This window comes from Silurus meridionalis, chromosome 16 (assembly GCF_014805685.1).
Source record: "Silurus meridionalis isolate SWU-2019-XX chromosome 16, ASM1480568v1, whole genome shotgun sequence".
NCBI classification, from domain to species: Eukaryota; Metazoa; Chordata; class Actinopteri; order Siluriformes; family Siluridae; genus Silurus; species Silurus meridionalis.
Genome location: NC_060899.1, coordinates 3,682,337 through 3,707,872, shown reverse-complemented (window position 1 = coordinate 3,707,872; position 25,536 = coordinate 3,682,337). Strand labels below are relative to the sequence as shown.

The 25,536-nt window shown below is 39.3% G+C and overlaps 1 protein-coding gene across 4 annotated transcripts in view; it reads left to right on the top strand.

The window, feature by feature from the left end:
• eya4 (EYA transcriptional coactivator and phosphatase 4) overlaps window positions 1–25,203 on the top strand; it is a 57,372-nt gene extending 32,169 nt beyond the window's left edge. Inside the window, exons 5-20 of one of the 4 annotated variants that reach the window (XM_046869546.1) lie at window positions 3,413–3,481; window positions 3,777–3,854; window positions 5,191–5,257; window positions 5,456–5,598; window positions 8,592–8,738; window positions 8,984–9,063; window positions 10,292–10,469; window positions 10,795–10,931; window positions 11,053–11,136; window positions 15,686–15,775; window positions 16,362–16,420; window positions 16,688–16,848; window positions 17,866–17,980; window positions 18,720–18,841; window positions 20,160–20,260; window positions 24,501–25,203. In XM_046869546.1, coding sequence (XP_046725502.1) covers window positions 3,413–3,481; window positions 3,777–3,854; window positions 5,191–5,257; window positions 5,456–5,598; window positions 8,592–8,738; window positions 8,984–9,063; window positions 10,292–10,469; window positions 10,795–10,931; window positions 11,053–11,136; window positions 15,686–15,775; window positions 16,362–16,420; window positions 16,688–16,848; window positions 17,866–17,980; window positions 18,720–18,841; window positions 20,160–20,260; window positions 24,501–24,581 — 1,712 coding nt within the window. In that variant the 3' untranslated portion in view covers window positions 24,582–25,203. Of the gene's footprint in view, window positions 1–3,412; window positions 3,482–3,776; window positions 3,855–5,190; window positions 5,258–5,455; window positions 5,599–8,591; window positions 8,739–8,983; window positions 9,064–10,291; window positions 10,470–10,794; window positions 10,932–11,052; window positions 11,137–15,685; window positions 15,776–16,361; window positions 16,421–16,687; window positions 16,849–17,865; window positions 17,981–18,719; window positions 18,842–19,997; window positions 20,099–20,159; window positions 20,261–24,500 lie in introns of all 4 variants that reach the window. The other 3 variants (XM_046869547.1, XM_046869548.1, XM_046869549.1) reach the window with 3 other exon arrangements.
• The last annotated feature ends 333 nt before the right edge of the window (window positions 25,204–25,536 follow it).

Sequence of the window (25,536 nt, the reverse complement as noted above, 5' to 3'; positions counted from 1 at the left end):
TATCACAGCTGTAAAACATTCAAAACGTTCAAGACGGAGGGAGAAGTGAATGTTAAGTGTATTTCATTGTAATAGAGAAAAGCCGAAGTGCTTTCCCAAGCTAATCCCAATCCATTTAATCTTTTATGTGTGATTATACAGAAAGGAATTGTGACACATTCTTTAGTGCTTAGAAAACGAGAGGAAGGCAATTTACTCCAAACTTATTTATACTGACTTCAGTCATGAAATACTAATACACACTATAAGGACAAAAGTATTAGGACACATGAATTTTCCAGCCATATGTGGTTCTTTCCAAACTGTTCTCGCAAAGCTGAAGGCACACAATTGTATTGCATGTCTGTATTAGATGTGCTAGCATGAAACCTTTCATTTTTTTAAACTAAGAGACTCAAACCTGTTCCAGCATGGCACTAACCCTGTGCACAAAGCAAACTCCATGAAAAGATGCTTTGCATATAATAAATTGGAACTCTAACTGCTCCCCAGGCTTCCTCACCTCAACTACATCAGTACCTGACCTGTGCTAACACCCTTGTGTCTGTCAGAATCTAGTGGAACATCTTTCCAGAAGAGTGGAGGAATTATGAGAGCAAATTGGGACTAAATGTGGAATACAATGCTCAAAATGCACATATTGTACCATACTTTTAACCCAGGTGTCCACAAACTTTTGGCAGTATAGTGTATATACATTCTATACACAAAAGTTTGTGGGCACTTGACCATAAGATCCATTTTTGAACATCCCATTTTAGTCCCAATTTGCTCTTATAATGACCTCCACTCTCCTGGGAAGATGTTCAACAAGATTTTGGAGTGTGTTTGTGTAGATTTATGCGAGACTTATTCAGCCATGAGGGTGTAAGTAAAGTCAGGTACTGATGTAGGTGAGACGGTGAGGAGGCTTGGGGTGCAGTCAGCGTTTTAATTCATCCCAAAGATGTTCAATAGGTTTGGAGCTGTATAGCAGAAGATCTTCCATTCTAACACATGTAAAAATAGAGCTGGCTTTGTGCAAAAGTACACTGTCATGCTGGAATAGGTTTGGGTCTCCTAGTTCAAGTGAAGGGAAATTTTAATGCTACTACATCCATATATATTATTTACAACCGTGTGCCTTTAACTTTGTGCTAACAGCAAATATGGCTGAAAAAATTCAGACGTCTAAAAGCTTTTGTCCATATTGTGTATATACAATATAACTTATATTATAGACTTATATTGTATTATAGACCATCATACTGTACACAAAAGTCCTACACTAGATAATAATTGGGTTAAAAGCCTTTCTTTAAGGGTTCCTTTACCTCAGATGTTTCAAGTAGACTGGTCCTAAAACCATGGTCTGGGCTTGGAGCTTCTGTCAAATAGTTGCATATATGACTGAAAGTCTGAGTTCATGTCTGAAGTCCGGAGCGTGTTTCCTGCCGCAGTTCAAGTAAAGAGTGGCCCATGAAGACCAAATACACTGTTCTGGTCAGGAAAATATGCATTAGGAGTCAATTGGAATAAACCATGACACTCGTGTGTGTGTGTGTGTGTGTGTGTGTGTGTGTGTGTGTGTGTGTGTGTGTGTGTGCGTGTGCGTGTTTGTATAGCAAAATATTTGCCTGTTTATAGTTAGTGTGTTGTGTTTGATTGGGAATTTAGTGCCTTGAAAGCTATTTCCTGTATTTTTATTGCTGGGAGGAAAATGTGAAACAAATCGAGAAAGGGTGTAAATTAAACGCACATTTGTGTGTGTGTGTGTGTGTGTGTGTGTGTGTGTGTGTGTGTGTGTGTGTGTGTGTGTGTGGGCAGAAGTGATCTCATCTGGTTTTGACATGCTGGCCTAATGAAACAATAGATGAACACAGAGAGGCAAAGACAGCAGAAGTCTATAAATCATTCCGATTGGAGTGCTGCTAATGATTTTAACAGACACACACACACACACACACACACACACACACACACACACACACACACACTGCCAAAACAGCGACATATTCAACATTCTCCTCAGTTTACCTCATCATCACACAGTCCAATTTGAATACACACATACACACCCACACACGCATATGCGCATAGACACAGCAACTCAAAAACCCACAGGCAAGAATTACAGTGTCTTACTAAAAAGTGTGCACACACCAGCTTGCAAACTTTAGTATATACATACAGAATACACACATGTCAAAAAAGGATACAGGTTTGTTTCATACAGAGCAAATACAGGCAATATAATGCAAGGTGCATTTATTATATGGGCATCAGAAACAGTTTTTGGGAACAATGGTTATTAGTGATTGGTTGGTGGGAATAGTGGTGGACAGTGATTTGTTATTGAGAACATTGGTGGACATTGATTGGTTGATGGGAACAGTGGTGGTCAGTTATTGGTTTTTGGAAACAGTGGTGGTCAGTATACACTATTGACAACAATGTTGATCAATGATTGGTTTTGGTAACATCGGTTGATGAAAAAAAAGTGATTCAGTGATTAGATGTTGGCAACATTTGTGGTCAGTGATTGGTTGATTGAAATAGTGGTGATCAATGATTGGTTGATGGGGGAGTGGTAGCTTATTTAAGGTGCTGGGTTACTGATCGTAATGTCAAGGGTTCAAGCCCCGGTATTGCAATGCTGCCACTCTTGGGCCATTGAACAAAGTCCTTAACCCTCTGTGCTCCAGGGGCACCATATCATGGTCGACCCTGCGCTCTGACCCCAGGTACTGAGCAAGCTAGGATATGCGAAGAACAAATTTCACCGTGCTGTAATGTATATGTGACAAATAGGCTATTCTATTCTATAAGAACTGTGGTGATCAGTGAGTGGTTAAAGGGAACAGTGGTGGTTATTGATTGGTTGATGGGAACCGTGGTGATCAGTGAGTGGTTGATGGAAACAGTGGTGACAAAGGGCCAAACATTCTGAATGATGATTGTTATGATGATGAGCCCAAAACAATAGTAAGTTAGAACCTTTATGTTGGGTGTCCAATGTCATCTGTTAAGACTGATGTCCATCTTTAAAGTTGAATGAAGTGTATTTCTGCTTGGATGTAACAAAAACTTGCAGTCTTGTTAATCTATTGCAAACATTTCATGGTGCTTCTTGTTGGAACTTCAAGTGGTTTAAATTGTGAGCACACTGTAGCTAGGCGACTGGGAAATATGGTCTTCGTGCCCAAGCTAGCTAAGGGTTAAGTCTAGCAATGTATCTATCTAGCAAGTAGGAGGTTGTTTAGACAGTATGGACTAGATGCCATGTGGAATCTTCTAGAAAACATGTTAAACACACCCCATTTTTTATATCAAATACAACTGGACGATTATAAATTTGATTATTTCTAGTGAAACCTTTCTGCATAATGTAGACCATGATGTAACTGACTCCGCCCCATCCCCCTCCCCCCAGGCGAGAACATGACCGTTCTAAACACGGCTGATTGGCTGTTGGGCTGCAACACTCCGCCCACTGCCCCAAGTACGAAGGACTATGGTATATTGCATGTGTGTGTCGAGTGAACCTACTTTGAGACACTGTGTTTTAGCGTGTGCTGAAGTGTGTTACAAAGCAACAGTATATACATGCGGTATATACACTATACTGCAGGACAGTATAGACACTCTGTTGGCTGAATAAAGGTGTGAAGCTTCATGTGTGGTGTAGAAAGGCTTTTTGGTGTGGCTGCTTTTATGCTCTGCATCATACGAGATAAATCTTTTTGTATAATTTATGGCTGTTTTACGGTTGATTTTAATATCTTTGTTTCCCTCAGTAAAGACAGAGCCGCTGAACAGCAGTGAAGCAGTCAGCACAGCAGGAGATACAGGGCTGGACACCTACACAGGGTCAGGTAAGATATCACATACACACACACACACACACACACACACACACACACACACATACAAACACAAACTTGGAATGCCTTGTGTAACCTTGTTGAAAGCACTAAGGCCTCAATCCCTGTCCTTGGGTGAACGTCAGCACAGCATTGTCTCTTTATTTAGCTGTATTGCACACACAGACATACATATACACACAAACACACACAAGAAGTTCTTCAGCCATTCATCCCCCCTGCAGAGAGAGCTGAGGCCCATGCTCCAGCTGACAGAAGGGTCTGATGTCTCAATAGTGCAAGATAAAGAAAAGTGTATGAGTGTGTGTAAGAGAGAGAGATGTTTGCATGGTTTCGTTTTGGAGCGTATTGAATACATCTATTTTCCTGTCAGAAGAAACTGTTCCTCATGGGTTTGCTCAGTGAACAAACATACACAGAATTGAGCTACTGAAAAGTACTTTATTATTACTTTTAGGAATCATTTTTATTTAATGTTTCAGGTGTCTCAGGGAAAGAACTGTATCTTGTTAAGTCATTTCTCCCACCAAGGGAAGGAAAACAAGGGAGGGAGGAAGGAAGGAAGGAAGGAAGGAAGGAAGGAAGGAAGGAAGGAAGGAATGAAGGAAGGAATGAAGGATATAAGAGCAGAAAATAAAGGTGACAGAGGAATTAATGATAGGATAGGATAGGATAGGATAGGATAGGATAGGAAAGTAAAGTAAAGGAAAGGAAAGGAAAGGAAAGGAAAGGAAAGGAAAGGAAAGGAAAGGAAAGGAAAGGAAAGGAAAGGAAAGGAAATGTTTTTTTTGGGTCAAATCGAACCAGCAGAGAAAAGGAATGGAAGAAAGGAAATGCAGAGAGAAAAAGTGGAAGGTCAGTATTGATATCATTAATTTAATAGCGAGAAGTTCAAGTCTTCTCCTTTTATTAAATGAACAGTAAAGACCGTTACCTGTCAGTCAAAAGTGGTTGTGTGTATGAGCGTTTCTGTATGCGTACGTGCGCATATGTGTGTGTGTGTGTGGGTGTGTGTGGGTGGGTGTGTGTGTGTGTGTGTGTGTGTATGTGTGTGTGTATGTTACAGGGTTTGGCAGATGCTCTGTGAGAACGAGTTGTCCAGGATTCATGTTCTGCCCTGCAGATTTGCTATTCAGCAAATGTATCAAAGTAGAGCTGATAGATGACACATGTTGCTATTTCCTGCTGGATCTCGATCCAGATCGTGTGTGTGTGTGTGTGTGTGTGTGTGTGTGTGTGTGTGTGTGTGTGTGTGTGTGTGTGTATGTGTGTGAAATGTGATGTATTGGTCTAAACTGATGTGGTATAATTTTTTAATTACACGCAGTTATAACCAGCAGCGGATTCAGCCCTCGACCTACACATCAATACTCACCTCCCCTTTATCCATCCAAGTAAGAAACTATTCACACACACACACACACACACACACACACACACACACACACACACACACACACACATTCATTAGTTTCAGCTACTCTCATGTTCCCTAGCCTGAAGCGATGAAATATATCCCCTCGTTCTAACAAACACGACACAAACAGATCTATACAAATATGTTTAATAGTCCTGATCTGGTTGATTGACAGGCCTTATCCCCACATCCTATCCACGCCTGTGGCAACGTCCATGTCTCCCTACACTGGACAGTCCCAGTTCAGCAGCATGCAGCAGTCTACGGTGTACACGCCATACTCTCAAACAACACAACCTTACGGCCTCTCCACCTATGGTAAGCTTTCCGTCATCTTATCTTCTACCGGTGTCTTTGAAGTGTCTATGACTAACAAGTTCTTTAGCTGTAGGAAAGTGAGACACTGTACTAAAACGAAGCATGTTTATGTTAGTGCTTATTCGGTGTAATTGCCCCTGGCAACCCATAATTCTGTTCTCTCATTCAGAAACTTTGCTCACATACAAATAGGTCTAAACACTTTTTTTTCTGTGTGTATGATTAGGGTTTTTTTGGTTGGACATAGTTTTTTGAAGGACAGCAGTAATTAACCCACTTCCATGGAACTTGGAACTTAGGAACCATCACAGAAACTGAACTATGAACCTTCTGCATTAAAGTACACAATGTTAAAATAACCGTTTACCAGTTATGTGGTTTCTTTCTCAAACTTTTAGCACAAAGTTATAGGCACACAATTGTACAAAATGTATTTGGATGTAGTAGGATGAAATATTCTAAACCTGATCTAAACCTGTTCCAGCATGACAATATTCCTATGCATAAAGCCATCTTCATGAACATATGGTTTCCATGGGTTGGAATGCAAGATCTCCTGCTATAGAGCTCTAAATCCTGTTGAACACCTTTGGGGTGAATTGAAACGGAATCCCAGGCCTCCTCACCTCACCTACATCAGTACCTGTCTTTACTTACAGCCTTGTGACTGAATGAGCACAAATCTCCACAAATCTTGTGGAACATCTACCTAGAAGTCTGGAAGTTATTATAACAGCAAATGTTTACTAAATGTGGAATGGGATGTACAAATGAAAAACATATGAATCTTATGTTTAGATGTCCACAAACTTTTGTCCATTTAGTGTAATCTAATCTTTCTTGATTATATTGTAATTTAAATATATACAAGAGCTCCACCTCTTGGTTATGATCTTAAATCTCTACACTTTTCCACATGATCAGCAGATGTTCTTCACCGAGATTCACCAATTAGCGACACACAAATCCTATCAGAAACATTGCAATTATGAAGAGACTGCACGTTAAAGGCAATGACAAACTACATATTAAAAACTACACTATATTGCCAAAAGTATTCACCCATCCACATAAATAAATTCAGGTGTTCCAATCACTTACATGGTTAAAGGTGTATAAAATCAAGCACCTGGGCACACAGACCACTTCTACAAACGTGTGAAAGAATGGGTTGCTCTCGGGAGCTCAGTGAATTCCAGCGTGGTACCGTGTCAGGATGCCACCTTTGCCAGTCGTGAAATTTCCTCCCTACTAAATATTCCACAGTCAACTGTTAGTGGTATTATAACAAAGTGGAAGCAATTGGGAACGACAGCAACTCAGCCACGAAGTGTTAGACCACGTAAAATCACAGAGCGGGTCAGCGATGCTAAGACGCCTAGTGCACAGAGGTTGCCAACTTTCTGCAGAGTCAATATCTACAGAACTTCATGTGGCCTTCTACAGAGCTTCATGGAATGGGTTTCCATAGTCGAGCAGCTGCATCCAAACCTTACATCAACAAGTGCAATGCAAAGCATCGGATGCAGTGGTGTAAAACACGCCACTACTGGACTCTAGAGCAGTGAAGACATGTTCTCTGGAGGGACCAATCACGCTCCACTGTCTGGCAATCCGATGGACGAGTCTGGGTTTGGTGGATGCCAGGAGAACGGTACATGTCTGACTGCATTGTTCCAAATGTAAAGTTTGGTGGAGGGGGGATTATGATGTGGGGTTGTTTTTCAGGACTTGGGTTTAGCCCCTTAGGTCCAGTAAGAGGAACTCTTAATGCTTCAGCATAACAAGACATTTTCATGATTCCAACTTTGTGGGAACAGTTTGGGGATAGCCCATTCCTGTTCCAACGTGACTGTGCACCAGTGCACAAAGCAAGGTTCATAAAGACATGGATGAGTGATTTTGGTGTGGAAGAACTTGACTGGCCTGCACAGAGTCCTGACCTCAACCCGATAGAACACCTTTGGGATGAATTAGAGCGGAGACTGCGATCCAGGTCTTCCCGTCCAACATCAGTGTCTGACCTCACAAATGTGCTTCTGAAAGGCTGGTGGAAAGCCTTCAAGGAAGAGTTGAAGCTGTTATAGCTGCAAAGGGCCAACATCATATTAAAAATCCTGTGGATTAAGAATCGGATGTTACTCAAGTTAATTTGCATGTGAAGGCAAACTAGCACATATTTTTGGCAATATAATGTGAATAAAGATTTTAACAATGGACATTGTCTCAAAGCAGCTAGTGCCTATAAATTTGTTCGTTATAATTGAGCGATCCAGTGCGATCCAGTGTCGAATGTGGCAAGAAAAATCTCCCTGAGATGGGAAAGAAACCATGAGAGGAACCAGACTCAAAGGGAATCTCATCCTGGTGGCACCGAATGTCCATTTATGTAAAGGTTCAAAATTATTTTGAACTTATAGGAGTTCCATCATTGAAGAGGTGTTCTCATCAGTGATAGGCACATTGTAGCAGACTGGTAATATTAATTACAGTTTAAATCCATTATCAAAGTTCTTGAGTTGCTCAGTAATGCTCAGTAAACATGGATCATTAGTCTGTTCAAGTGGAACCATTCTCAGGGTAGGGCGTTGGGATAAATCGGGCAGATCCAAAAAGAGGAAAGGGACAGGAACACTGATCCGTGGTACCTCAGGAGTGTGTTTAATAAGGACAGACTGTGCAATTGAAGTGGTGGTACAGTTGTAAATGCATTTCTGTTTAGTAGGTCAAAATAAACCCCTTAAACACACACCATGACCTCAGAACCTGAACACACAAACATCTAAAGAGGACTTGACTCAAGCTGCCAGAATTGAGTGCTTGCTTCATGTGTTACACTTCTAATTGTAAACAGTTGGTCAGCTGGTCAACATGCCTCCTTCAAAACACCGTTATTTAATCAAATAAAATATTGTTCCTTTTGGTTTTCTTTCAAATTATAACCTTCAGACAGTGAAACGCTAACACATGTCGTCCCTTATGCATATTTGCAGCAGATTTAGGGGTGATGTTACCTGGGATAAAAATGGAAGGGGGGCTGTCCCAGACTCAGTCCACTCTCCAATCAGGGCTTAGCTACAGCCCAGGATTCACCACCCCCCAGCCGGGACAGACAGCCTACTCACCCTATCAGATGCCAGGTAATTACAGGCTACGGCTAAGCAGCACAATAGCTTCAGTACATCCTGCAGATAGATGCCAGAGTAATGAAAACTCGATTACCGAGATATGCCAACATGGCCAGCTTGGGCCAATGGATTCTCACAGTGTCCTCTCTCTCTCTCTCTCTCTCTCTCTCTCTCTCTCTCTCTCTCTCTCTCTCTCTCTCTATCTCTCTTTTACTATCTTTCGCTCTATCTCTCTCAAACTGTTTTACATTGACCAGCTTCAGGGTTTACATCCTCCCCTGGCCTTTACACCTCCAACAACTCCGTGTCCAATCCAGCCAACTTCAGCACACAACAGGTACTGTTTCACACACACACTTTCAGAATGATGACATCACTTACTGAAACTGGTCTGACTGCATACACGATACACTCACACAATCGTTCATCATTAGACATTCAGCCAGAGAAAAAGAAGAAAGAAAAAAAGCCAACCTGGAATGCTTTTGTTCCCCTTCACTGAATCTGGCCACATAAACAAAGGAGTTGTGGCTGTGCTGAAATGAGAGGAGAGAGAATCCTGAGGAGGAACGGATGGGAAAAACGAGTCTTCCTGAGAGCATTTTTACTGCGGCGCTCATGCACTCGGAGACGTTAGTGACAGGTTTAGAGGCATCTGCTGTAAAAGACCAAACAGTGTGTGTGCACGTGTGGGTAAAGCACACCAAGGGGTTATAAAACTTTCCCATCAAACGATCTCTGTGTTCCAGCCAGGGCACTTCGTTCTTTCATTTGCTTTCCATTTTCTCTCTCTTTCTCTCTCGTATTATTTTATCCAGTGGGAAAGACGCCCTTCGGTGGCAGCTCGTCAAAAACAGAACTAAGAGTTTGACCTGGAAAATGCTCACAAGATAACATTTTATAAATGATATAAAGTTATAACGTAGCGTTGTGGAACTCTCGATCAGGATCGGTCCGGTTTGGTTGTGCACTTGTATGGTAGGACGCTCATATAACGCCATCCCAATGATGACCAAAAATGTACAAATAAATAAATACATACATATTGAACAATGAAAATTTCTCTAAAGATATAAACTGTTCCTTCTGTCATATGACTTTGTGTTTTATGGTCACGCAGACTCTTTTAATCCCTTATTATTATTATTATTTATAATGTATAATACTAAAATAATAGAGATAATAGCAGATACATCATAAGCGGATTCTGTCTAAGCGTGAACTTTGGGGTATTTGATTCCAGCAGGTTATTCAGAAGAAGGAAAACCATAGTCGTATTTTATTATCAGGGTCTTTTACTGACAGGAGGAAATTTGTTCTTTTCTGTGACCATACAGTATTTTGTATATTATATATTAAATTAGTCAATTATATCTTCCTTAAATTGAAGTCAGGTTCTGGATATAGTGATAGTGTTACAAGACCACACTGGATTCAAAAAGCAACAGAGCGTACACACAAGGCTTTGAAGGCTTCAATGAAAAACACAAGTCGCTATTAGACTTCCTGAGCTGTAAATGCTGGTTTATTTCGTTGTTTTATTTTTTTTGTTACTTTCCCCGTAGGAGTACCCCTCATATACGGCGTTCGGGCAGAATCAGTATGCTCAGTATTACTCTGCGTCCTCCTACGGCTCGTATATGACAAACAACAGCACAATGGACGCCACAGGCTCCACCTCTAGCTATCAACTGCAAGACCCCGCCCCTGTGATCACAGGACAGGCTCCTGAGATGCATCCAGGTGAGTGTTGGCCAATCAGGTCTGTGCCAAGAACTTGGGGAAATGTAACAATCCTTGTGTTCTATTATGCGTTAAATATGTCCTTTTCCATTGACATGGTGCTGATGCTGGACCAGAGAAACATTGGAAAGTGTGAAGAATTTACCAGTACAGTGTTTTGGTGCTTGGACTGATTCACTTTTGCCTGAGAATGCCAGAAAAGTGTGGTTATGTTTTTGAGATCAGGGACCTGCACCTTGTTGATGAAAAAGGACTATTTTGGATCATAAAGTGTTTTACATTAACACTTCATGGCTCAATCCGCAATGTTTTTCCCTGCATGTAGGCGATTTCGAGGCAGGGCAGAGTCCTTCCACGCCCATCAAGGAACTGGACGACCGGACGTGCCGTGGGGGCGGGACTAAAGCCAGGGGGCGTGGGAGGAAGAACAACCCCTCCCCTCCTCCTGATAGTGATCTGGAGGTAAAGCACAAAAATTGGCACAGAATGAATGTGAAAATAACAAAATGTTCACATTGCATTGGATGTTCGCATTATTTGTGTCATTTGGAGAAATTTAAAAGTGCGTTTTTGTGTTTTACAGAGGGTGTTTGTTTGGGATCTGGATGAGACCATTATTGTCTTCCATTCGCTTCTCACTGGATCTTATGCACAGAAATATGGGAAGGTATGCTGTTATCTTCTTTCTCTTTTTGGTTTATTCTTTGAATTCAAATCTTCCTTTCTGTCTATCTGACTTCATTCCACCCAACAAAACGCAAGCACAAAAGCAAAAAGACTGTAACATTATGAATGGTGAAGTGAATAACACGGATTATCTCTTCATCATGGCACTTGTTAGTTGGTGGATATATTTTTTAGGCAGCAAGTGCACATTTTCTCCTCAAAGTTGATGTTTTAGAAGCAGGAAAAAAGGGCGAGCGTAAGGATTTGAGTGAGTCTGACAAGAGTTTTGACGAATTTTGATGTCTAGACGTCTGGGTCAGAGCGTCTTCAAAACTGCAGCTCTTGTGGGATGTTCCTGGTCTGCAGTGGTCAGTATCTATCAAAAATGCTCCAAGGAAGGAACAGTGGTGATCCGGCGACAGGGTTATCCGATCCAACAGACGAGCTCCTGTAGCTCAAATTGCTGAATTGCTGTTAATGCTCAGTGGGCAGCAAAAAGGGGACCAACTAAATATTAGGCAGGTGGTCATAATGTTATGCCGAGTCGGTGTATTTAGTTTATATATACGAATAATGTGGAAAGAAATGTCAATAATGTAGAAGAGATATGTAAATTGTATTTTTCTGTTTGGATTCATTGAGTTTAAAATATTATTTGGTAAATATTGATACGTATATTCAGAGATTAGAGTTCATGGATCTAACAGAATCCTTTGACCGTGTTATAACTGGGGCTTCATTTCAAAATTTTACTTTAAGACAGTTTCAAGAAATGAATGACCAAAGGGTTAAACACAACACGTGTTACAGAAGTGGAAGTAACGAAGCACTGGACAAAGCCATCATCATCATTATTTAGAAGGAACACAACATGAGAAAAATTCATGAGGACATTAAAGATCTGAACGATGAAGATTATGGCGTAGCAGTGACAATTTACATAAAGTACAAGTACAGTTCCTGTTCAGATATTTCAAACCCTTCTTCCTGCTTGTAATTTAAATGTTTTTTGCTTCAAATGCAAGTTGAATGTAAGAATTGAGTCCCAAAAAAAATGGTCGGGTAAAACTATTGTTTAAATGGTATTCATGGTCAGGTACTGTACAACCTTGCTGAGAGATGGTACTTATTATCCTTATTTTGCTCCATGCTAAAATTCATAATATTATTAATTATTATTGATTTATGATATTTTTGCCATTTTGGAAAAGGGCTGATTTTGACATATATCTTGGAGTGGGATCTGAGGCAGTGTGTAACTTGTAGTTTTTAAAGTGTGGATGGTTTTGAAGATAAAAATGTATTTATTGTAAACACATCAAACTGTGGGAAATGCGTTAAGTAATCTTAGAATAAAATAAGAGACGAATTCTATTTATCCGCCTACCCAGATTCTGAATACCCCTAACTTTTATTTTAACTTTCCATTGGGACTCTACTGCCTCTAGTGTCTTATTATTGTTTCTTTTTTGTATAATCATGTTTATGATATATGTATATCTGTGCTGTGTGACCATAAAATACATTTCACACAAATCCAGAAATAACCTCGAAGCTTACATGGTTTATTAGTAAACTCCTGATGTAAGGTGTTGTTTTTTTCTTTTTTCAATGATTGGGCCAAATAAGAGATTTTCCAGTTCCCTCAAAGCAACTCCAGCAACTCTGAATATCTGGAAAAGACATGCTTTGACTTCGTTTTGATAGTGAGTCCGGGTAGATGTGTGAAGCAGTCGCTCTGTTTTCACACCTTCGCTCGTTACTTGTCGTTGGTTCTGCGAGAGCTGTGGAGACAGCTGCATCTATTCCCAGCTGACGGGCTATTTCTGACGCCGTAGTGACGAGCAGGACCCTCCGATCTTAGGCACTTCATCAGCGACAGTGCCAAAACCTGTTTCACACACACACACACACACACACACACACACACACACACAGGTTGGGACACATGGATTCACTTGCACCCATGTGTAATGTGTACAAAAAAAAAAATTCGGTCACTTTTAATATTAAAAGGACAGACATGCAGACGGACAGACAGAATTATAAACAGATAAACTGACACTGAAACAGTAGGGAAAATGCAAAAGGGTGCATTTCGAGAACACAAAACAGAAGTTTAGTAGTTTGGCTTAATAGATTCTAATATTTTTTTCCAATTCTATAATTAAAATCTAAAACAAAAACCAAAAATCTACTAAAAAACTAAAAATAACCCTTAAAATGAATATATTTCATTTCCATAATTTAAAAAGTAAAACTGAAAAATGCTAAAAAAAAAAAAAAAAAAAAAGAAAGAAAACCTTAAAACTGTACCTCGCACAAATAAATATGGGAAGCAGTAGGAAAGAGTTTGTTGCTAAAATGTGGACAACGCTAAAAGTAAAAATAAAACTGAAAATGCTCAAATCAAACAAACAAAAAATAAATAGAAAATAATTTGTGTCATGCAAATAATGTAAACTGGATCCTCTTTAAGCAGCAGTAGTAAAGATTTCATTAGTAAATGTGGACATCACTAAAAGTAAAACTAAACCTAAAACTGCCACTCAAACGCAATAAAACTAAAAGTAAAAAATCAGGAAGCAGTAGGAAAGAGTTTGTTAGTAAATTTCAACAATAAAATTAGAATTTTTTGACTCTACAAAGCTTTTAAGATGCAGCCTGATGAAAAAGTTTGTTAAATATAATATCAGTTTAAATCGTATATCACTAAGAGCTCGATCACCATCCCAGGATATATTAGGAATGCACACGTGTGTGTGTGTGTGTGTGTGTGTGTGTGTGTGTGTGTGTGTGTGTGTGTGTGTGTGTGTGTGTGTGTGTGTGTGTGAAAGACGATGAAAGGCAAAGACACACTATTTTCTATTCTGGCTCCCCACACAGCCAACTCACATGTGATGATTTTTACAGCTGAGAGACCCCCTCCTCCCCCCTCCCTCCCTCCTTCCTCCTCATTTTCCTTCTCTTTAACCCTGTCCCTTCTTTAGTCGCCTGCATTCTCCTCGTTTAAGTGTGTGTGTGTGTGTGTGTGTGTGTGTGTGTGTGTGTGCAGAGATGTGACAGGAGGGTTGATGAGTTAGAGCGTGTGTACTGTACGAGTTTATCATCGACAGTGTAAAACTGAGGACCGAGGAGAAATCGGAGTATGTGGATTTGTGGGGGTGTTGAAAAAAACTTGAGACCAAGATTCGAAAAAACATGTTACGATGGTGATGGGAAATGATTGAGATTGATCAAATGATCTGTTTTCCACAATAAACGAGTAAAAGCGTCTCTAAGTCTCTCTGCTTCAGTTACATAGACACCAAAACGAACAGGTCATCAGGTGGCAGCTTGGGTAAGGTTGTGGTGTAATGATCACAGATCGAGGACCTGAAAGATCCTAAAAGGTTCCAAGTACAAAATTAAGTCTGCTTTCTCAACATAAAGTCACCAAGTCCGAGTTTCGCTCACGTGTAAAATAAACCGTTTTTTTACTTGCGTAAAATGATTATTTTGCAGAGGGTTAATTTTTATCCTTCGTTTTAGTGAATACAAATGCACCTGTTTCAAATCTGCTTGTGCTGAAAACATTGTTTTGTCGACCAGTGATTATGATGATGATGAGGATGATGGTGATTATGATATGGATGATGATGATGATGATGCAGTTCCGAATGATGATGATGATGATGATTAGAATGGTAATTAGGATAATGATTGATGATGATGATGATGATGATGATGATGATGAGGTAGATGGTGATGTTTATGATGATTGAGGAGGAGGAAGAGGAGGAAAATTGTAATGATGATGAGAATGATGATGATGACGAGGAAGATGGTGAAGATGATGATGATGATGATGATGATGAGGTAGATGGTGATGATTATGATAATTGAGGAGCAGGAAGAGGAGGAAGATGGTAATGATGATGAGAATGATGATAATGACGAGGAAGATGGTGAAGATGATGGTGATGATGAAAATGATGATGAGAATGATGATGATGACATGGAAGATGGTGAAGATGATAATGGTGGTGATGATGATGAAGATGGTGATGATGATGAGAATGATGATGACGACATGGAAGATGGTGAAGATGATAATGGTGGTGATGATGATGAAGATGGTGATGATGATGATGAGAATGATGATGACATGGAAGATGGTGAAAATGATAATGATTAGAATGGTAATAAGGATAATGCTTGATGATAATGTGATGATGAGGAAGATGGTGATGATAATGATTATAATGATGATGATGATTGATGAGGTGGAGGAGGAAGATGATGATGATTGATGATGAGGAGGAGGAGGAGGAGGATGGTGATGATAATGAGAATGCTGTGGTTAAGTGAATAAGATAATAATGAGGATGATGGTGATGATGATGATGAAGATGCTGATGATAAAGAAAATGATGAGGAGGATGAAGAGAAGCACAGTCTTGAAAATGATGAACAAGAAGAAGAAAGTGATAAATGGGATTATGATGAAGAAAATGATGATGATGATGATGATGATGATTATGGTGATTTTGTTATTTTTTTCTCTGCAGGATGCACCAATGGCGGTGACGCTGGGCTTGAGAATGGAAGAGATGATCTTTAATCTTGCCGACACACATCTCTTTTTTAATGATTTAGAGGTACTCTCTTATGTTCTCTCTTTCTTTTCTTCCTCTTATCTTCATTAATAAATCTATAGGCCAGGGATGAAATACGCCTTTTCTTTACGCACGTCTTGTACCTTATATAATCTTTCAGTACTGTGCTGTTTTTACGTGAGAAGAAATGACACATTGAGGAGGAAAATTACAGAATAAAACCCTATTAAACACTTTTGGGATGAATGTGAACACTAACTGCTCCCCAGGCCTCCTTACACTTCCTCACCTCACATCAGTATGTAATTACTAACACCCTTTGTGTCTAACCCAAATCTACACATGAACACTCCAAAATCTAGTGGAACATCTTCCCAGAAGAGTGGAGGTTAAAAAACCAGCAAGTTCGGACTGAATTTGAAATGGGATTTTTATTACAAACAATTATGCATGTTGTGTATGTGTGAGTTCAAGCTTTTGGCGCCCCCTGGTGGGTTCTATTAAAACTTCACCTGGGGCTTGCACCTGTCTTTGACATGATTGTGTGTGATGTCACTTCTTCACTCACTTCCCTTCACCTATGTTAAACGTGTGTGTTTGTGTGTGTGTGTTTGTTTGTCCTCTACAGGAATGTGATCAGGTGCACATTGATGACGTGTCATCTGATGACAATGGACAGGACCTCAGGTGCATCTCAACTCTGTTCGTCTCATATATATATATATATATATATATATATATATATATATATATATATATATATATATATATATATATATATATATATATATATATATATATATATATATATATATATATATATATATATATATATATATATATATATATATATATATAAAAATTTTAATATAATCCACCATGTTTCTGGACTGTAATACATGAATGTTTGGAGTACGTTTAAAACATGACTGTTATTGTTATTTTCATCGGCAGTACTTACAGTTTTGCCACTGATGGCTTCCATGCAGCTGCGACTAGTGCAAGCCTCTGCTTAGCCACAGGCGTCAGGGGCGGCGTAGACTGGATGAGGAAGCTGGCCTTCCGCTACAGACGAGTGAAGGAGTTGTACTGCACGTATAAAAACAACGTGGGAGGTAAGTTTCAACCCTCTGAGAACGAATGGGTTTGGATACGCAGCCTGGTCAGTCATCATGTCAAGGTGGTGTGTGAAGATCTTCGGTTTTAGGAGCTCAGATCTAGAAAACGTCTTCAGAATCTTGACCCACGTTTGAAAATATATAAACTACAAAATGAACTAGAAAGAGAAATGCATGCGTTCATAATGTGATATAAAAGTCATATTTTCAGAGGTTTTCTGACTGCACTTGAAGAGATTTTTGAAGTTTTTTGAGAAATCTGATTAAATTAATTCCTTTATTTTGTCCTCGATTACCAAAAATAAAGCTTTCACAAATGTAATATTTGCTCTATAGCGATACTAGTAACAGTCACCGTTTCCTGAATCATATTATGGTTGACAAAATAATAAATTTTTCAATAAGACTATTCAGTATTATGCAATTGTAGTTTTAAAACATGGTTCCATGTTACATGGGATTTCCAATGTATGGACAAAAGTTCATGAATACCTGACTTTATGCTTTTTGAACATCTCATTCCACATTAATCCACATTTGCTAATATAATAACCTTCACTCATCTGGGAAGACATTTCTCTAGATTTTGGAGTGTGTAGATTTGTGAGATTTTTCCAGCCACAAGTGTGTTAGTAAAGTCAGGTACTGATGTAGGTGAGAAGGTGAGGAGACCTGGGGTGCAGTCAGCGTTCACATTCATCCCAAAGGTGTTCAATGGGGTTGAAGCTTTAGAGCAGAAGCAGATCTTCCACTCCAAAGCAGATCTTCATGGAGCTGGCTTTGTGCACAGGGGAATTGCCATACTGGAACAGGCTTCAATTAAAGGAAACATTTTATTCTTCATGTGCCCCCCGATGTGTGCTAACCTTTTGGGGAAGAACCACATATGGCTAGAAAAGTCCAGTGTCCCAATACTTTTGTGCATATATTTTGTCCCTAATGGAGAATACAAAAATGTTTTGAAGTGTTTGAGATGTTGGTGAAGGATGTGCTTTTTATGGCCCATTTTCTCAGGACTTTTGGGTCCGGCTAAAAGAGACGCATGGCTTCAGCTCAGAGCAGAAGTCGAGGCTTTGACGGATTCATGGCTCACCACCGCACTCAAGTCCTTGTCAATCATCAGCTCCAGGTCTGTCCCATAATACATCATCTATATGGTTCACTATTCAGCATGCTCCTATTTTCCACCTAGTTTTCCACTTCTATAAAATTGTATACAATAATGCAGCTAAAGCTTAAGTTACATCCAGAAATAAAAATTATGATGTTCTTATATGTACTTATATGGACTTCTGGAAGCAGGGAGTGATGCTGATTTGGAAATCACCATCCAGGATAACAATATAACAATTAATCTATGTAAGAAATAGCAGTATGATACAGCAGGTCCTACAGTACAACACCTCAGTAGTTATTGTTATAGTTTTCTTCTTTTGGCTGCTCCTGTTAGGGGTCACCAAAACAAACCACTTGCATGTCTTCGCTCACCACATCCATAAACCTCCTCCTTTACCTTCCTCTGTTCCTCCTGATTGGCAGCTCCATCCTCAGCATCCTTCCACTGATATGCCCTGTGTTCCTCCTTTGAACCTTTTCTCTAAAACGTCCCTCAAAATAAACATATTTCTAATCCCGTCCATCCTCATCACTCCTGCCAAAAATCTCCACACCTTCTGCTCCGCCTCCTGTCTTTTGGTCAATACAGTAGTTTTTGTAATAGTAGTTGCAATAATTGTAATAGAACCTGCACTAGAAAGAATAACAGTGTGTAATACAGTGTGTAAAGGTCTCTCTCTCTCTCTCTCTCTCTCTCTCTCTCTCTCTCTCTCTCTCTCTTATATCTCTCTCTCTCTCTTTTTTTGCATTAGGAGTAACTGCGTTAACGTCTTGGTGACAACAACACAGTTAATACCAGCTCTGGCTAAGGTGCTGCTCTACAGCCTGGGCTCGGCTTTTCCTATCGAGAACATCTACAGCGCAACTAAAATAGGTAAGTCAACAAAAAATACTGGTCGCCATCCCTGAATCCGTGTCCCACACTTTCCAAAACCATAATTCGGGTCTCAAACGGTACACCAGTCTATGATAACGAGGTCAGGGGTCCAAAATGCCTGGTCTCCACTGATGTTTAGATCGACACTGGTCAACCATGTGTTTGCGAATTCTATATGGGGAATTTGTAGCTCAGTATTGGACTTCTGATTAAAAGGTTGTTAGTTCAAATCACAGCACCACCAAGCTGCCGCTGCCGGGCCCTTGAGCAAGGCCCCTAGCCCTTAAGTGCTCAGTTGTAAAAATTAGATGTATATAGGCATAAATGTAAACGCATCTACAGGTAGTCTCAGGTCAAGATGAGTTCCAATGACCCCATCGAGACGTGGCCTTCTCTACTCGGGGGTCTTATAGAATGGTTATCATTATGGGGTTGTGTACTGTCATTTAATATAATGTAACTAATTACACTACATCATTTAGTAAAACAGATCAATTTACACGACCATAATATATCAAAATGACAGTAAGTATATGTTTGTGGCAGCGGGCGTTTGGACGAGCGACAGTGTCTGGCGACGCAGATAAAAAAGACAGAGACAAGAGATAAAAATGGGCAAAAACTGAAAAAATAGATGCTCTAATACCGAGACAAGTCACCTCTCTTGACCGAGTAATGCATCTCACAAGGCAGGAGATACGAACATCCCTGCAGCATCCCGACATATCATAAAAAAATTTAAATGTAAATATTGTTCAGAAAATTTTTATCGTTACTGTCATCATAAGATTGAAAAGATCGTAAGTCAAACCATTGTAACTCGGGGATCATCTGTACACACACACACACACACACATAGAGTCTGAGCCAAAGTCTGTTCCACACACACACACACACACACACACACACACAAACCCCCTTCTCCTCACTTGCTACTCTTTCTATGTGGATTGAAATATCAGGACACCTTTTAAAGGTGTGTGTTTGTATGAATCCATCATATTTTATTGTTTATAGAAGAAAAAAATCTTTCCTCTGTCTGGGATCATGCTTTATCTTTCTGTTCAATGTTTGCTGAGCAGTGAAGCTGCTGTGTATCTGTCGGTGGAATGTTTTGTACATGACCTGTAAGGCATTGCCGTATTTCCCACAGGTAAAGAGAGCTGTTTTGAGCGTATAGTGTCCAGGTTTGGCACTAACGTTACATATGTAGTGATTGGCGATGGGCGCGATGAGGAGCACGCGGCCAGCCAGGTAACTTTTCACGACTTTCGACCCTTACCCCTCTGACATCTAACCCTGTTTATTATTGCAGGAAAAGAGAGTTGCTTTGAGCGAATAATACAAAGGTTTGGCAGGAAGGTAGTGTATGTTGTTATTGGGGACGGTGTGGAAGAGGAGCAGGCTGCTACCAAGGTAACAACCCACCACCGTGCGACCCGGAAGCAGTGTGTGAACCCCTTTTAACCCCTCCACCCCACCCCCTCGCACCGCCACCATCACCCAAAGTGAACTTTCTCCCTGTGTGTGCTCTAGCAATGCTTTACATTAGCTCACACTGACAGCTGCTTGAACTGTGTTGTTTCTGTGTTTTTCAGTTTATAAGCTGGTGATGGTGTTTAGTGCGTCGATTTGCCAGTTTCGCATCTTCTCGTGCGTTGTTGCAACCTGGCAAATCATGCAGCGAGCTTTCTCAAGTTGCAAAACAGAGCTGTTCAACCGAGGGTCATAATGCGTTCAATAATAATGTTTTGTTTTTAGCCCATATTCCTGCTAAGCAGCATTTCTGGCCTGGTTAAACGCCTCTGTTTTAGAAAACAGTGTATTTCACATTGTGTGTGAATGTTTGTGTGTGCACAATGTCTATTTTTCTCTTTATTGTATGAGAATTTACAGCATTTTTACAGCAGCTAACAAGCATTTTTCAGCACTAAGGTCAAGATTTCGAAACAATTTATACGAATTAGTACAAAATTAAGCACAATTTATTCCAGATTACAGCAATCTGTCATAAATGCATTTTAAGTCAGATTCCAAATCAAACACTTTCTACATTTACATTTACGGCATTTTATCCAGATCGACTTACATTTGCCTCCTTCATACAACTGAGCAGCAGAGGGGTTAAGGGCCTTACTCAGGGGCCCAGGAGTGGGAGCTTGGTGAGGCTGGGATGTGAACTTGTGACTTTCTGAATCAAGGACCAATGCCTTAACCACTAAGCTAAAGGACTAAACCACTATGCTATCACTCCGTCTATCACTTAAATGCACTCACACTCATACTACTATAAGTCACAAATACATTAGACGTTAAATACACTACATGGACAGAAGTACTGGAACATCTGGAAGATCAGTTCAAGGTTTCACCTCTGTCAACCAAGACCTATCCTATCCAAAGAATGGAAAAAGATAGTTTGGTCTGATGAAACTCGATTTCAGATTGGTCACCCAGATGATATGTCATGAATCAATGGACTCAACCTACATTGAGTCAACAGTTCAAGCTGGTGGAGGTGATATAATGGTGTGGGGAAGATTTCCCTGGCACACTTTGGCGCCATTAATACCATGCTACAGATTATTTAAGTTCTGTTGTTGACCCTGTGAATCCCCTTATAGCCACAATTTACCATCTTCTAATGGGAGCCTGATAAGGCACTATGTCACAAAGGTTGTTTTTAACTGCTTTCATGAACAATATGTTCTGTGTTCTTCAGCATGCTTCGTTTAATTAAATAAATGAAATCAAAACCAACTCGAGAAAATTGCAATACATTTTTACCTCAGGATTCAGTAAAATACTGACATGCTAGAAGGGATGTTCAGTATTTTTGATACATGTATTTCAAATTCTTCTTTTTTCGACTGCTCCCATTAGGGGTCACCACAGCGGATCATCCGTCTCCATAACCCCCTGTCCTCTACATCTGTCTCTTTCAAACCAACTACCTGCATGTCTTCTCTCACCACATTCATAAACCTACTTCATGGCCTTCTTCTTTTCCTCCCCATATGTTAGATTTATTGGGTGACTCTGAGCTGTTGCTATTGAACATTGCTTAGTTAATCAACTGAGTCGGTGTACTCAAATAGACCAACTGGTGGAGGGTTTACAAAGAAATGACATGCTTCCTTGTAAAAGTGTTTTTATTTTTTTTATACAAAAATACAGTAGTTTAATTTGATGCATTTGGTGTTTTATTTCAAAATACATCAAAATGTATTTTGAAAAAAACACCAAATACATTAACTTGTATATCAAAATAAACTACAGAATACAGAAGCCTACACCATGCATCAAATTAAACTACTGTATTTGACTAGCCTACACCATGCATCAAATTAAACTACTGTATTTGACTAACTGTATTTGACTAGCCTACACCATGCATCAAATTAAACTACCGATAGATTTGACTAATTTTCATGTCTGATCTGTGAACAGTATTGTAAAAAAAAAAGTGAACTCAGTACTGAAAAATGCTTGTTGGCAAGATTTTCTTAATTCTGTGAAAAATGTTTACATTATGACATCCATAAAGGGTTTGTACGAGGTTTTGTTTTTGCTAATCAACTTTGCTAATCTGCACATTATAGACATTTTTAGCAATATCCTTAGCACTTTTCCACTTCATATGTAATCTTTCTATAAACCCTTTATTGATATTTCATTGTGGGTAACTTGGTGTCATTGTTTTCAGCTTCTCCTGTGTGTAATTGTGTGATATCTGCCTGTCGGGTTTCTGGTTGCAGTAGTGGCCTTTCCAAAAGAAATGTTTCCAACAGTGTATATAGTAGAGTCTATAGAAGTAATAAAGGGTCGCAAAACATCGTGCCTCATTTGTCAAAAAAAGGGTTCCAAAATGAGATCTAAAGAGTGCATATATAATATTACAAAATACATATTTTTTACAGATTATTTGTAAAAAAAAAAAAAAAAAAAGCATTGTCTGTTGCATATTAAAGTTGGATAATAGATTTTGACTTGAAAGACTTGAAAGAGCAAATAATAAATTAAATGACTGTCCATTCTATTAATGCAAAAGTAATGGCACCCTATACATAAAAGAGGTGGAGTCAGTAGTAAACATGTCGAAAACCTTTGTAAATCCAACAGGACTTTTTGGTTTTCTTTTTCTCTTTACAAAAATTTTTCCACCAGTTTCACTCAGGGATTCACAAATGAGGCTTGTTGTTGTTAATGCCAAATGAAGGGAAATGATACACTCCGAGTTGCCGGATTATTAGGTGCACCTACCATATGACTACAACTCATCTTTTTTCATGCACGATTTAGGTCGATCCTCGCAGAGCTCTTCATTAATGTTGGTTTTCGACCGCAAGAAGCTGATGGTTGTTTGTAGGTACATGGTAGATGTTCCTAAAACTTTGGCAACTTAGTTTATATATTAAGGTGATGAGTTAAAGGAAATGACTTAGGCGTTTATTAACTACTTCTTATGTGTATCAAGTCCACCTGGAGTCCCTGAAGTAGGAAATAAATTCAAAGTCCTTCTGATTGTACCGGTTGATCATGCAAAAGCTAGGCCATGAGATCCTTGAACATCTAAGGGAGGTTCTGAAGTGATGTAATACTAATTACAGTTTTTCCCAGTTGCTTTGGAGCTTTTCTTGAATCATTATTAATATTTGCAAGCCAGAAAGTGCATTTCTCAAAACAATTTGTTCAAGTAGAACATATTGGATTGCTTGCAAAAGCCTGTACTTTTCTTAAAATCCTCTGTTTATCTCTCAAATGTAAGTATTTGTGTCAAAGAACATCTCATTACCATCACAAACAAGATCCTCAAAATGTTGTCATGTTGTCAATATGACGGCGCAGGGTTTTAGTGTTTCCCGGTGTAAACTACGGTTTGGATTATAATGATATATTGAAAACACACAATGGGATGTTGATTTCAAGAGACCAGACCGGATTTACACTTTACTGTACTGTACTGTATTAGTGTTCGTTCGTTTTCTGGTCGCTCGTCTATTTTTAGAAATTGTAATACCGTATTTTGCTCTGTCGCCAAGTAAAGGTTCATGAGATTCACCTTTGGCCTGTTTTAGAGAACCAGTCGATCATTGGTTGATCTAATGCCGTTCACTCGCCTTTATTAGTGACATTTAAGATTCATCTGCACAATTCATCAATTAGATGATGACAACTGGTTTAACCATTTAGCATTCAATGCAATAAACTGATGCCGAGTTGTTTTGGGGCCTAAAACTATTGAATATATTTTGATCAACACGACATAAACTAGTAATAATGTAGGAAACAGCAGACACTTGTACACAGTCAATTAAATGAATGTACAAAAGCATTCAATTTGATCACGAGAACGTGCACAAGTGACGACATGATGTGGAGTTTAAACAAGTTTCATTTCTGATCTAAACGACGCTCCGAAGCCACTGAGAAAAACAATCATCTCCGTCAGAAAGGGAAATGTTGAACAGTATTCATCACTCCAGTCTAGTACGAAGACTCGTTGTGGATTTGCGCTTTACGAAGGCTCTATATATAGTGTTTTTCCTTTAATTCATAACCTGTCTGTGGGTGGTTTTGTGGTGTGATGGGATTCTGTTGCTTTCTCGTACACACAAGTTCCCAAATAAACCGATATCTCTTTCTCTCCTCGCAGCACAACATGCCGTTCTGGCGAATATCCAGTCACTCGGACCTGCTGGCCCTCCACCAAGCACTGGAATTCGAGTACCTGTAACACTCGACAGCTGTATCATAAGCCTTTTTTTTTTGTACAACTATTTAAGAAACATTACACTGCAGTCCCCTTTTACGTTGGTTTGTGTTCTCTGTCTTTTTAATTATGATTTCTCTGGCTTCTGAGATAACTCTGCACTGTCTTAATAAGACTCAGTCAGTCTTGGGGAAGAAAACATGGGGATTTTAAACGCTCAAAATACGGGCTCATCAAGCGCTCACAAAATGTCTTACACTATATACACACGCTGCATCTCGATGCAATCTGAGACAAACAGAACTCCTTCTATCTACTGCTCTGTGCTCAGAGGAGTTTCGACCCCATAGTGCAGTCGTCCTCCGCTATACACCAATAGATTTGTACAATCTTGCCTAGATTCATTAATAACTCGTGTAAATTATTTTACAGGAACTCAATTGAACATTAAAGACTGTTTGCATAATTATCTTTTTTTTTTTTTTTTCATTTGGTCTTTTTGTAAGTTTTTGGCAAAGAAGTATGTGTATAATTTGTCGTGCCTTATGAACTGTTTTGTGTGGGGTTTATTTTTTTTGTTGTTGTTGTTGTTCATTTTAAAAATGTATGTAGACAAAGACTGAAAATGAAAGATTGAACACTCCAAGTTTGTTTTCTGTTTGTTTTTGCAACATTGATGTGAAAAAATAACTAACATCTTAATTATGAAGCTGCGAGTGCAGAAAAGAAACTACTTAAAAGAAAGAAAGAAAGAGATAAAATGTGGACCTACATCTTGCTACACATAACCAACTATTAGACGCATTATGTAATGGCAAAGTTTCACAAACTTTCATGCAGCTTGATAATTTGGTCATTGCCAGCTAGCGGACACTGAAACTTAACGTAAAATACCTTAGTGTTAAAATCAGCATTGCAAAATGTCCTTTATACCTAATTACACTTTAAATATGCTTTATTACATCGATTCCACCATATC